The sequence below is a fragment of the Melospiza georgiana genome, chromosome 11 (assembly GCF_028018845.1).
Source record: "Melospiza georgiana isolate bMelGeo1 chromosome 11, bMelGeo1.pri, whole genome shotgun sequence".
In the NCBI taxonomy this organism is placed as follows: Eukaryota; Metazoa; Chordata; class Aves; order Passeriformes; family Passerellidae; genus Melospiza; species Melospiza georgiana.
The window spans coordinates 11,369,506-11,383,896 of record NC_080440.1 but is presented as its reverse complement, the minus strand read 5'-3'; the positions used below and the strand labels follow the sequence as shown (position 1 = coordinate 11,383,896).

General features: G+C 43.2%; 1 protein-coding gene across 2 annotated transcripts in view; it reads left to right on the top strand.

Annotated features, from left to right (window-relative positions):
* Window positions 1-14,391, top strand: part of MGLL (monoglyceride lipase) — a 62,028-nt gene that overhangs the window by 1,328 nt on the left and 46,309 nt on the right. For both annotated transcript variants that reach the window (XM_058031835.1, XM_058031836.1), the window contains exon 2: window positions 101-239. In XM_058031835.1, the coding sequence (XP_057887818.1) occupies window positions 115-239 (125 nt within the window). In that variant the 5' untranslated portion in view covers window positions 101-114. The remainder of the gene's footprint in view (window positions 1-100; window positions 240-14,391) is intronic.

Genomic DNA, 14,391 nt, shown 5'->3' with positions numbered 1-14,391 from the left:
TGATTGACTTTCTTGAGTGTCTGTGGCTGCCAAGCTCATCAGCTTTTATCTTGTTTCCACCTGTTTTAAAGTATGTCTTGTTTCTTCTAACACCTTGCAGGTCATTCTTCCAGAATGCCAGAGGAAAGTTCACCAAAGCGGAGTCCTCAGAACATCCCATACAAGGATCTGCCCCATATCATCAATGCTGATGGGCAGTACCTCTTCTGCAGGTATTGGAAGCCAGAAGCATCTCCCAGGTGAGCACTTTTGAACAAATGTCCTTTCTACTATCACTAGATAAGATTCTGTTAATGAAATGACTATTTATAGCTTGACTGGCATTACTGGGCCCTGTACATGGAGCTTTATAGAGCCCCTAAGAGAGTTTTCTCTCAGGTGAGAAAGTCCCTACTGTGAAAATTGCATTCTCCAAACCTTAACTTGCTCAAGTCAGCCTTGCAGGTATAAACGTGGAGCTGCTGTCATTCCATGCACAGCTGGCTTGGTTGGCAGTTCAGTATTCTGCTCTGGCAGGTGGTTGATGCCTATCAGCAGTAAACAGCTATCCCCAAACTAATAGCACAGGCAGTCAGGGAGGGCACAGATACAGGCTTTGGAATGTTCAGTCTTGCTGATTTTCTCACTGTCAACAAACTTAACATCAGCATCTGAGTTCAGTTTCAATAGTAGTAGCAGGGCAACAGGCAGAAGGTTTGAGTGCATTGCTTTTGGACCGGTGTTAAATTATTTATACTTAGTAAATGATTCAGGGAACTCTCTCACTGGCAATTGCAATTGCGAAACTGACCTGTGTAATAAATGCAGACAAAGAATCAGATAGAGAATTTTTTCTAATGTTTTGTCATAATTTAAATAATCTCTTTAATAGCTTTCTGTGCTAATTATGATCTGATGTGGCTCCCGTAGTTATGATCTTTCTTTTTCCAGCATCTACTGGCTTGGCATGTATTTGTGCTGCCACTAGTTATTTAGGTATCTACTTCATAAAAATCTGGATATTGCTTAATTGTTTACTTTTTCTGCAAGCCAACAGGAAGAGCTGTGTTGATTTTATATAGCTATAGAACAGTCACAGGAACAAGTTGTTCAATCTGTAGTAGGGAGTTAAACTTTATCCTTATTTATTGATGACCCAACATGTTGGACACCATCCTCTGCCCAAACCAGCCTGGCAACTGCTCTGAGAGAGGGATACAGGACCAAGTTAGCTGGCCTTGGGGTTTATGCCTACAAAACTAAGGGACAGTGGGAATAACATAGGGCTGGGTTAGCACTCAGGTAGTAGAGAGGGTGGGCAAGCACCAAAATGTACTGGCTCCAGAGGGGAGGACAGTGCAGCCACCCCACCACAGCTCCATGGCCCAGGCTGGGCTGTAGGACAGAGTTCTGGGTCAAGATCTCCTGGTCTACAGAGCATTTCATAGTTGCTTCTACTCACCGCCTTTCAGGAAGGTTTTTGGCACTGATGCATTACATAGTCTTTGCACCAACCTGAAAATTGCCTTTATGGAAAAATAATGCTATGAAATTAAAGTTCTACAGTAAAACCAGGCTGTTTTGTATTATAGTGGTAATTAATCATTAACTACCCATAACATTTGTCACCCAGTTGTGGAACTGCTTTTTTATCACTTTTAATTTCTTACCAAATTAGTGGTGGGTGGTTGGATCTTTGTTCCAGAAATGATAAGCAGCTGAGAGTGAAAACTTGGTGTCTAAGTCCTCTGGGTAGTTAATTTTTTAGTGGTCTGTGCACCAAGCAGTTAATTAAGAGTGAACTTGTCCTAGTTTTGTGACAAGAAAAGTGGATGGCATCAGTGTTGCTCATTTACAAGGAGCTCCTGTGTGTGTGTTTGCATGTTTGTGTATAAGGAGGGGGCGTATTGTTTATTATTAGCTCTTCGTGAATTGTTATATATGAGACATGGTAAGTGACTGAATAACAAGTCAGTGCCTGGATCCTGTGATCAAGACTGCTCTTGAAGTGCTTTGATAGGCAAACCAAAAATACATTATTTTGCCCCCTTTCACTTTACATAAGAAGCTCTGCTTTTTCTTCTTCCTGTGTAGAAGCTCAGCAACTTTAATCTAATTTTAAGCATTCAGCAGAACCGATCTCTCTATATATATGTATAGGGAGAGAAAGAGAGACACCTCAGGGGACTTTTACAGGCCTGTTACAATTTATTTCAAATACTGAAAGCAATTCTTTCAATCTTCTAACTCAATTGTTGATTCAGGTTCAAATCTTAACACTAATGAATGATGCTATAACCGTCAAATGGTGAGATCTTTCATTGATCCATTATGTGCCTAATCCCAGCTAGAGCTGTGGAAATACCTCTTCACTGCAGATGCCCAAAGATTATCATTGACTTGTCTTCTATTAGAATAGAACTTATTGCCCTTGATCCCTCCCCCAGGGAGGGGGAAAACCCAGGATGTCTGCCAAAGGAAATATTAAAAAGTAGCCCCAGCCTGGGCTTGAAGAGCAGACAATGGCCAGGCAGTCTCTGAAAGTGGGGATGACTGACAGACACCAGCCCTTGGAGCTGGTGCTTCTTTTTTATCTCGTTGAACAGACTCATAAATGTGGATAAAAGTCTGTAGCAGATTAATGTGTTACAGCATATTTAAAAAAAACCACAAAAGAACAACCACCAAAAAACTATTTTTTCAGGAAGATGGAGAAATTTTGAGAGGCATTACTGCTTCATGCTCACAAATGCCCAGGCTCTGATCCTGTGTGGTGTTGATCTGACTGATCAGCCCATACTGGTGCACATATGGAAGCTTTGTTGTAAGTGCCACTGAGGCCAAGGTTGTCCTGCCAGTGAAAGGCACCTATTGTGAGTTCCTCAGCAGGGTCTCCTTTGTTTCAGAGGGGGATTTAGGTGATTACTTCACAGGAAGCTGACACACAAAGCCACTCAGATGTCATAATGATTAGATGGGGTAGATGGAGTAAGGAGTAATGGGGCTAAGGAAGAAGAAAGACAGTGTTTTCCACTTGTTTTTGGCGTGGGAAGTCACTCCCAACAGCAGAGCTGGGCCCTGGGTGTTGTCTTCTCTTGCTGCCTGCTGGCAGCAGTGCAGGTGCAGCTTCCCTGGCCAGCAGCCCTGCAGGCTGCCCAACTTGTTAAGCCAGTTCCATCTTAAAGTGTAATTAAGTGGTCTCCCCTTGCTGAATGCAGCAGGGAAGAAAAAGCAGCGTGTTCTGGTGGTGTTTTCATGTTTTGTGCCAACAGCAGAACTTGTGGACCATGAAAATGGGTAACTCTTTGGCACCAAGTGCTCACTGCTGAATGCAACACTTAGGATCTGGGCAAGGCATGGCACTTTCAGGTCTCTGTAATGTTGTTTGAAGGAATTAAATCACTAGAACCAAACAGGGTGATCTCATGCCTATAGCATGTCCCAGTAGCCAAAGAAACCCTACTTAACCAGAAAGCAGTCACTGTGTAAACATAAGCAAGGCTTAAACCTCTGTCACCACCCTGAGCACTCTGAGACAAAATATGAGGTAACAGGAGGTGAGGAATTAAGAAACCAAGTTCTATTCTCAGCTCTCAGACAAAGCTGCTAAGAATAGATGCTGGTGAGGAAGGGGAAGGAAAGTTGGGAAGAGAAGTCAAGACATTTCCTTTGAGGCCCCTAAAGGGCCTGGGGAACTTCAGAGGTGACCTTCTTCCTCTGTGGTCTATGTCCCTGCAGCCTTTTCTAGATGCTTCCTCCATTCTTGTCACTACCTAGATAAGCACAAGTAGCTTTTTGTGAGGCACTTTTAGCCCCTCTTCTTGACCTCAAGCAAATCCTGTGAGATTTATTGACTCAGAGTAGTTTTTTCAAAGGTGCTCATAGCTGTAGCTGCCACTGACTTCAGACAGTGATGCCCAAGTCTCTCCGGGCAGATCAGTCACTTTAAGCTGGACACTTGAGACTCTTGAAGCTAAAGGATGCTCTTGAAAATGTGATTTCCAGACATGTATGAATGTGAGCTTCCTCAGTCACCAAAGAGAAACCTTAACCTGGCTAGTTAGCATGGTGCTTGAGTGTCTCTCAGTGGTCTCTAGGTGGACTTACAGGGTTGCCTGGATTCCCTGTGGGTCACAGAGGCATTGCTAGGCCATTGTTAACTTACACTGGAATGGGTTGGCTCAACTTCAGACATGATGAGCACAGTTTAAGTAAACAGAGCTGCAATTGTCTGAGTAAACTGCCTTTCTAAGAGTTCTTTCAGTTCTACACCTGAGATGTGTTTAAAAATACAAAATTAAACAAACAAAAGGCACCCACTTCTCTATTTACTTTTTACATTTCTTTTACTCTTTGAAGAACGCCTGCCATTCTTTCTGACTTGTTAGTAATGCAAGGCCAAGCCAATAAGGAGAAAACAGATTTCTCTGTTCCCCAAAGATTTTGCAGATGTGCCTGTGGTGCAGAAATACAAATTGCTTTTGTATTTGAACTGGCCCTTAAATTGTAAATATTGCATGATGGTTTTGGCATCTCATTACCAGCACTTCCATGCCATTTCCAGAAGAACAGCGCAGCTCCCAGCATGAGCAAATGACAAAATTGAATTTGACTTTCAGACCTTTCCAAAGTGAATGAATAAATAAATAAGGCAAAGTAAAGTCAGAGCAAAAGAAATCAAGTCACTGATTATAATGTCTTTAATTATAGTGTATTGTGTTAGTCTCTAGAAATATTTCAAGCAGTTTCTAATTCAGCATCATTCTTGAAGAACACTTTGTTTGTACTAATGAGGTCAACTCAAAATTAAAGCCAAATCTGTAGGATGCAGAGTGACTTATGTCAGCACAGTTTGCTGTAGGATGAATTCAGCCCCTCTGTTTTTCTGATCCCATCGCACACACTGCAAAGGGAAATGACAATGATCATTGTCAAATCAACATTCCAGGCTTTGCTTGCTGTACTGCTACTGCCTGAGTTTCTAAAGCATCCCTTCTTCTCATCAGCTGTGTATGTGCTCCTTTAATGCCTCTGTAATCTCTGCTCCATGTGACTGTCTTATTCACTGTGAATGGGGGCATCCTTTTATGATTCCTTATGTGGTTCCAGAGGATGGGCAAATTAGCAAAGCAGCTTTGTGTGAGAGGGACTCTGACAGACAGGGGAGCTGCTTTGGTTCTCACTGCAGGTACTTCCAACAGGCTTCTTCAGTATCATAATTTTTTTTCAGTCCCCACAGGAATGCCCACCAAGAGCAAATATGCCTTGTATTCCCCAGAAACCAAGGGAAAAGGTGAATAGCAAATGGAATAACAATTGTAATTAAACTGTCCCTTTTGCTCATTGCCCTGTTAGGATTGGCCTCAGAGCACAGGCGTGCAACTTTGTGACATCAGTGTCTGGGAACAAGGTGACTTTTGGAGTTCCCTGTTGTGAGTCTCAAAGCAGCAATATTTCATCCTGATCCTGAGAGCAGCAAGAAAAAGCAAAATCAGTGTTGGCTCTGTGTGCCACCTGATGAATTGGAAACATTGCTGTCCAGCATGGTGAATATAAGAAGCAGAGGTAGAAATAGGAGAAAAGAAGAAAAACGGTCTAAAGATAGTGTTATAAAGATAATTTTTCTGCTAATTATTCTGCCAGAGACTGAAGGATAAGCAAACCTGGCATCTGTAAAACAAACAGTTCATTTGCTTTTAACTGGAATACAAGTGTGATGATCAGTACTGGCTTTGTGCCATGACTCCAATGGATGCCCAAGTTGGTCACTCAGCATTTAGAGATCTTTAACCTGAGCAGACCCTCCACTGATCTTTTTTTTTATCTCATCAGACTGGGAATGCTCTGAACCAGATATTTGATGGTAGTGACACAATAGCTGAAGCAGACAACTCAGTGATCATAGCAGGGTTCCAGATGCAAGTGCACTTTACTTCACTGCTACAAGGAATATACGGGTTGAGTGAAAATAATAAAAGAGCTGCACACAGTTCCTTCCTTCAATTTCTCTAGCACTCCTGGAACATCCCTTGGGAACACACAGCAGCTCTTTTAGATCACTGTGGATACTCTACAAGAACTGGCTGTACAGCTGTTCTGGCTGGAAGAGGCTATTTTTTCTAGATGTCTATAGCAGAGGAGTTGGCCTTGGAAGTTCCCTTCAGACTGCTGTGACTTTGTCCTTTTCAAAGTCAGGGTGAACATCTGACCTCTTTGTTCTTCTAGGGAAATTGCATTGTTCCAAGAGCTGTCCCTGCAGACAGATTTGGCTGAGCTGCCTTCCCTCATAGGCGTGTCATTGTCCTAATGTGTTCCCACTTGAATGGAAGCCACCAGAGTTTGAACCCTCCTATTGTCCCTTATGCAAGAGATGTGACCCAACCCCGATAGCAAATGGCTGATTATTCCAGGTATCCAAGGAGATAGTGTTGCATCTTGCCCATGAGATCCCTAAAGATATGCTTAGGCAGGTCCTTTACCTCATCCCACCCCAGTCACATCCTTAACTACACCCAGCCATCCTTGGCCTGTACTGCACAGCACAGACATTCTGACGCTGTGTCAGTATGACTTATTGTCCATGACAGGAAAGAAGGAAATCAGCAAACATCAGGGTAAGTAAAGTTTTTAGACATCATTAGAATTATATCTCCTCTAGGGTTTCCTCTTCCACTTATGTTAACTGAAAGAAAAACACTGGTGCAGCAATCCCAAATACCAACCTTGGGCTAGTCCCAACCACAAATATCTTCTGAAGCAACCAGGCTTGGGTGAGTCACTGGGTGGTGGTGGCAGGAAGGCATCCCCAAGCTGGCCAGAGTCACTGCCCACACAGTGGTACCAAGGTGTGGCCTTGGAGCCAGGAGGGGAACGGCTGGTGGCAGCTGTCCTGGTGGCCACAGCACTGCAGTCAGATTTACCTGCCTCCAAGCTTGCTCCTATGGGATATCCCCATCAGTAGGAGAGGGGATAGGTCTTGGTCTTGGTCTTTTTCTGCTTGGGAATGTGCTCGTTCCTCTCAGGCAGATGCAGTATGTTTGTGTCTGAAGGGAGCCTTGAGTGACACCAAACTTCATGACGCACAAAGTTTGAGTAACACCAGACTTCTACTGGCATGGAGTCCCTCCTTCTGTGTCAGACACTGGCTCTGCAGCCAGGAACTATCTTTGTTTCTGCTTGGCAGGCACTCGATGATGGAAGCCTCTGAATCCTCCCATACTGAGTGGTGGCAAAGGCAACTTGCTAGACCTAGAGAATTTAGTGTCAAAAAACAGAGAAAAGGAGACAATGAGGAGCAGAGAACAGGCAAAACATGGCCCAGACAGTCATTTGACACAATGACCAGTGATTTACAGAATCAGACTTACAACTTATCCATACTTTCATTTCCTTGTCTACAACTGTGTGTAGTCATCCAGCCAAGTGATACAAACTGGGGCTGGAGTCTCCAGATGAAAGTTGCCAGAGAAAGTAAGTTATTTCTTGAGCAGCTGGTGGTTGAAGAATGCTTGATGTTTGAAGAGAGATTTTAAATAAAATCTCCTAAGTGATGAATTAGTTGTTCTCTGCTGAATTAGTTTACTTCTGCTGCAAGTAAATTGTCTCAGTGGCAATCATTGAAAAGAAAGAACAGGGGATAAAAAGGGAGACAAAATATTGACAACTGGGCTAAAGCCAAACATTCAGCAGTAACTGGGTAGTTATCATTTGCTCTGGTGTTGTGTACAGATAGGTAAGGAGAAAATGTACAAACTACTATAGATTTGGTGTGCAAGAAAGACTGCTGATCTTTTTCAGATGTCTGTCTGACCTGTGATAAACGTCTTGCTCTGTATGTTTTCTTTCTTCCTTGCTCAAACTTGAAGCTTGCAGAGAGAGGGAATAAGACCTAAATCATTGGCCTTTCTTTAAAACAGAATTTGGTTTAATTTGCAGTAGATATCAGGAGGTCTGTTGGTTCACCAACAGACAAGATGAGCTTATTTTTATAATTTTTCAACATAGTTTTAACTTCTATGTTCAAAACTATCTCAGTGGGCTTTCAAATTCAATTGTCAATTCCAGAAATCTGCAGTGGTTTAATTTGCTGGGTGAAAGGCATTAGGAGTGACAAGGAAGCAGTAAGTAATTAAATTTCTGTGAGATAACATCCAGCTGACTTAATGGTTAAGCTTTTTCTTCATTTTTTCAATTTTATGTGAGAGCTAGTCTACAATATTTGGAGCATTAAAATCTGTATTCTGAGCAGCATTCATAACCTCATGTTATTAAAAAGACATCAAGCAATCAGCATTCAGTCAGCCTCTGTCTGTCCCCAAAAAGGAGATGTGGAACATCTCAACCCAGCTTGTCCTGAAAATGCACAGAGCATCTTTCTGACATTTTTAGATGCCCAAAAATCCATTAGGACAGAAAGATATTTTTTTTAATTGACTTTATTCCTTCCAGGTTCACTGTGGCTCCCTTCCCTGTAGCACAGGGAGCCCATGGTGATGTCTGAACTCTGCTGTTGAGCTTCTGCTGGCTGCTTTAGAGTCAGGTTTTTACTCACACTGTGTGTCCATCCTTGCCCCTGGCATGCTGTTCTGCCACAGAAAAGGCTTTTTACCTTTGTGCTCAGTTTATGTGGCAGTGGGAAGAAGGGTTGATCCTTACTTGGGTGGGGCAATGGATCAGAGAATCTCTTGAGGTGCCACTCATCCCTGCCTTGTGCAAGTGCCCTGGTTGCAACATTTGTAAAGCATTTTGGGTTTTCTGTATGAGGAGTGTTGTACAAAAGCCAGCTGCTGTTATTATTTATCCTGTTTATTTACTGGTCACATTTCTCAGAGCGGGGGAATGGGAAAAAAACAAGCAATCAGCAGATTCACTTTGTTTACATTTCATTTCACTTTCGGTGGTTGGGGAATGCTGATTTGCTAAACTCTATTCCTTCCTTTGAAGCCTGTAATTTTGCATAGTGGAAACATTGCCTCATTTTTACACACAGGTTTACATTTCTGTTCTGAAGCATTATTTAAGGGTCCTGCCCATCGGGGGTTTGCTTCCTGCTGGGCACATTCTCCTCCACACCAGCTCTCACTCTTCCTTTGCCAGGAATGGAAGGAGGGGAAGCTGTGGGGTTAATAACTGTGGTATTGAAAGCATTTGCTCTGGATATTGTTGAGGCTTTTTTAAAATGGTCAGAAATAAGTGGTACAGTCTCTGGCGAAGTGTTCCACATGAAACACAGCATTCCTGCAGCAGAATAACAGCTTGTGGTTTAAATAAATGTTGTTATTTCTGCTCAGCTGTAGGTGTACATGTATGTTTTGGTTCAGTGACTGCCAGATACTGTAAATGAGTATTGATTTCCTTTTCTATTTTAAGCTTTTCTGCAGAAAAGACATCCCACATGCCTTTGGCTTTCTTTGCCTGTATCTAAAATGATTGCAGCCAAGGACTCATCTAACTAAATATTCTTTTTCTTTTATTGTTACCACCCATCTTTATTCTAGTTGTTGCACCACCAGTTGGACAGGTCCCCATTCACATTTTGGAGCTTAAAGCTATTACATACAGCCCTTTTTGAGAGCAAATCAACAAGGCAGTGATTAAAACTCATGGCAGGTATGTTCCTTATTTGTGTTAGCATGGCAGCCCTCACTGAGAGAGGTGAAGCTGCATGGGTGTTAGAAATAAAAACATTTTAGGAACCAAGCAGCAGCTAAAGCCTTTGGACACCCAGATTAGCTCAGTGCAGCCAAGAAATAACACATATTGATTTGGCATCCATAGGCTGAAGTCTGTATCCAACTCTTAAGTCATCTGTAGGTAAGTCATTGCACCTCACCTGTGACTAAAATTCGCTTTGGTCCAAAACATGAATAAACATTTCAGCCTTTAAAGCTCCTGTTGCAGTCATCATTGTCTTAGCAGCATTCCATGTCTCATGTAGAACTGCTTACATTAAACTTTCCTTCCTACCTCAGGTCTACAGCAAACATGGAATAGTAAATTAATTGGAACATGCTGAAAGCCTTGGCAAACTCTTTGCCTGTGACATTCCTAATTTCCCAGAGGAGTAGCTGCTGATATTGATTTTGACAGAGCCTGTAAAGCCTCTTGCTGCAAAGATTCCTCTCATAGCTGGGCAAGGCTGAAGTACAGCACTGGGATGTGCCAAGATTTCATTGGAAATTAATGTGTTTAATCTCAAAATATGTTAAAATATACATAAGCCCTTTATGATTAAGAAATAAATCCTTGAGCTTCCAAGTTTATGGGATAATTCCACCCTAGAATTTGGAAAATCATGTGGAAAAACTTGGCAATTTAGAGACCCATGCTACCTCTGACATCTGAACTTATAACGAGTTTGTCAGTTAGTTAAGGAAAACCAATTAAGATCTCTGCCAACACAGAGGACTGCTGAAAAAATTGGGTCAGGAAGGTAAAAGTGAGGATGGGCAATTGACTCAGTGCAGGAAGTAATCAGGAGTTCCACATTAGGAATGGAATTGCCTGGCCACAAACAGTATTACTGGGTCTAGGTATTTCAGGGAATTGAAGTCTTTTTTAAACCATTGCCATACAACTAGGAATTGCACTGACAGTGCTTCATTAAAAAGTTATAACAACATAGTATCTTGACTTCACAGAACAGGTAAAGTGTCATCTCCTTTCTTGCTCCTTCTTTATTCACAGCTCTCTCCCTGGAAGGTGTCCCTGGCCATGACAGGGGGGTTGGAACCCGGTGATCTTTAAGGTCCCTTTCAACCCAAACCATTCTATGATTCCAAGCTAGGGAAGGTTTGCCCACATAAGCCCCAAATGCCTGATCAAAGGACTTTCAGGAATATGCAGGAATAGCTCAGAAATGTTCAGACCCTCCTGTGCCAGGTGCGTTCTTTGAAAAGCCCCTTCCCTGCACAGGTGCTGGGGTGCTGAGCTGAATTCTCCCTGAAACAACTTTTTCAGTACTGCTGGTCATGAGCTGTCTGTACCACCTCTCCCTGAAACAGCAGCTTGAGACTGGAGGTGATCAGAGTCATGCTAGAGCCTGAACCATGGGAAAGCCCATTTTTGAGACCCATGGATCTGGGGGGAGGATTGACTGTGAAGAACCTCTGGTGCACCTGGGTTCTGAGTAGGAGTGATGTCCTGCATAAAAATTCCTTGCAAAAGAATTGAGGTCAGAAGAAGGCTGCAGACTTGTCTTACAGGACTCCAGCAGGTGCCATAAGTGGCACCACTTAGATGTGATATTCTCTGGAGCACTTGATTATTTGTCTCACACCACAAGCCCTTCTTAACAAATATTTGAAAATAACCAAGCAAGCAACATGTTCCTAAGGACTTAAAGATTACCATGTACTTGTGTGGATCTAACCAGGGGGATGGCTTTACTCAATAAAATAATTTCCATCATTTGGAAGCTACAGAGGCATATCTAAAACTCCTCACCTCAATAACTGAATACTGCTGTCTATTTCCATCTTCTGTGCTATGCCAAAAAGTGAGATTAAATTGTAAAAATGTGGCTGGGGTGCCATGTAAGGAGCATTCTTGCATGGCTTGAGCTCATCCCTTCATGAATCACACCTTGTTCCTTTCTAGGAAGCTTCTCCTCTATTAGGTTTGAGTTGGATTTCAGGCTATGAACTTACAGCAGCAATAATGACTTGTCGCTGGAACAGGTTCCAATGCTCTGAATATGCCAAGACTTCAAGGGAGTTCAGTAAAAAGGAACTGGTTTTGCACAGCTACTTTGAAACAGAGACATACTTTTATATTAAAAAACCCCTTTTTTATTCACAGAGCAGGTGTAGTACTGAACTAGTGAGTAATGCTGAGTTTCAGTGATAGTGACAGTGCAGAAGCTTCTTGCCCTTCAACTGCAGCTTTTTCATGCTTGGAAAGGACAGTCCATCTCACCACACAGGCCTTCCTATTTCCAAGGCTTTGGCTCACTAGGCAGTGTCTGCATTTTGATTTCAAGAAGAAACTGCTACACGACTGGCTAAACAGTCATTTTTGTCCCTTTGGAAATCATTAAACATTCAGTGCAAGTGAAGAGGAGGGAGAGTCTGAGAAAACTGTTCTTGCTCTTACTCCCTGTCTCTTGGGGCTCCATTGAGAGTGGTGGCCCTGCAGTGGCTGTTCTTCCAAGTCAAAATGAATTTTTAATCAAACTAACCAGAAGTACTTCATTTTTCCTGATTTCCAAAGGGATCTGTGCCAAAAACTCTTTCGTTTCTTGCCATATTCTCCCTCCACACCCTAAAGCTAATCTAAAAAATTTGGGGGTGGTTTCAGGTTGACTTGAATTTTGCAGCTGATGTCTTCTATTTAAGCAATGTTTTGCACAGTATTTTCAGACAGACACTGACTACTTTGTGCATCTATCCCTGTAGCCCCCCTTGGGAGATATGACCTCCATTTTATCTCCCTTGTACCGAGCAAGGGCTGAAGCAGACAAAGCACAGTGCTGGGATGTCCAGTGCCAGAATTCCTCCCAGTCAGGTCGTGGGGCAGTTCTGTTCCCTCACATCATCCCTTCCTTGGTCCTGTGTGTGTGACAATGCCTACCCCTTTTCTTGCTGGAAGCAGAAGTCATAATCCTCCTTTCCAGGCTTCCTGAGCTCTGTGGAAGGGCAGCAGCCACAGGAAAGCTCAGATCCAGCCCTGGGTTGCCCAGGTCTCCAGGGATCTTGCAGGTTCAGAGCAGCAGGTCTGGCAGCCAGTTCTGCCAAGGCAAGTCCCATCTCTGATATCAAAGTGGAGGAGTGTCCCCCCAGAGCAGTCCATGGAACCCTAGAATCCCTCCTCATCCTCAGTTTAATCAAGAACGGGGTGGGAAGATCCAACCCATGAATTTGAAGTTACACACCAGGCATTTCACCTCTGATCTCGGCTTCATGTTCTCTAAAATATTGCTGCAAAGCCTCCTTGAAACAAAATACAGCTGATCCTACGTGCTAACTTTGCAGAGATTTACCCAGAGCTATGCAGTTGCAAGGACCCAATAATTCTTTCTCTCCCACCCCCACCTGAGATTTCCTTCCTCTCTTCTCCTGGTATTAGACCTCTCATGAGTTATTCTCAGTGAGGGCTTGCTTCTTGAAAAACTATAATAAATCAGCTTAAACTATTTCTGCACATTGTTTTGTGCTGGCTCTAGCTGGATCCTGTTGAACCTTTTGTTATGAAATATATTTGTACTAACCAGATCCGTCTCTGCTCTGCTGATTTATGTCTGCACTTTGTGAGGGGGTTGGAAAACTTAGCCATGTTATCCCTTCTGCACAGTTTCAGAACATGGCTGTTCTGAAATGTCCTCCTAACTGTGTTCTTGTGAGGAGTTGTGATTTTGAGATGTCTGATGAGACCAGGCTTGTTGCAAGAGGGTTGCTTACGGAGCAGGCACAGGTTTTAAGACTGGGCCCTAAATCTCTATGATGTAAGACAGCAAGATGGGGCTTAAATTAACAGCAGCCCCTTTGGAAGGGCTTGCATGGGAATTTCCAAGCCTGAGGAAATGAGGAAATGAGGAAAGAAAGCAGGACACAGAGCTTGCTGAAGAAGCTTGATTTTGAATGCCAATTTAAGATCTGGACAGGAATAAAGCTACTGATTCTACTAGTCTAGATCCAACCACATCAAACACAAATGTAGAGAACCCTCAAGCCCCACAAGCTCTGTATAGTCAAGCAGAAATTGTGTATTGTGAGCACAGTGCAGGTTCCTCTGACGTGTTCTTTCATGCATAAGTGTTTTCCAAAGTTAAACCCCAGAGATAAACTCTCCAGATTCAGAGCTTGTGAGGTATCCATGCTAATGCTGGATGGTCTGTGGTTTGGAGAGAAGGTTGATGGAGACTCAGCTCCAGGCTACTGACATTCTGATTTCCTTTTTTCCCTGAAGTGGGAAAAGCAGTGATAGAGCTGCTGGAGAGAGGTGGCTCCCCAGAGCCTGGCAAAGCTGTGGGGCAGGAGGGCAGAGGCTGAGAATGCAAAAAACCTGATCAAGAGAGCCAGAAACGCCCTGGGGTGTGATGCCTCCTTGAAACATGGATTGGAATTGGGAGAAAAGTCACTCCCTCTTACACCTTTGGGGGACATAGCTCAGATGTCTCCTAGAGGCAGAAGGATGCCATGGAGGGAACACCTGACTCCATAAATATTCCTGTCCAGCTGGAGACACCAGGCTGAACTCATGGCCAAGTGTGTAGGTCACAAGCATTCATAACATGAGTGGGATTGCTACAGCTTTTTGTAACCCCTACACATGGCCCAAGTTTTTTCAGGGTTGTCTTGGGGCACAAATCACCTCCAGAAAAAAATAATGCAAAAACTGACTTGAAGGGAAGAGACAGAGACAACCCTCTTCCAAACTTTGGGTCTTACACCCAAAGGAAGGGCATGAAGAACC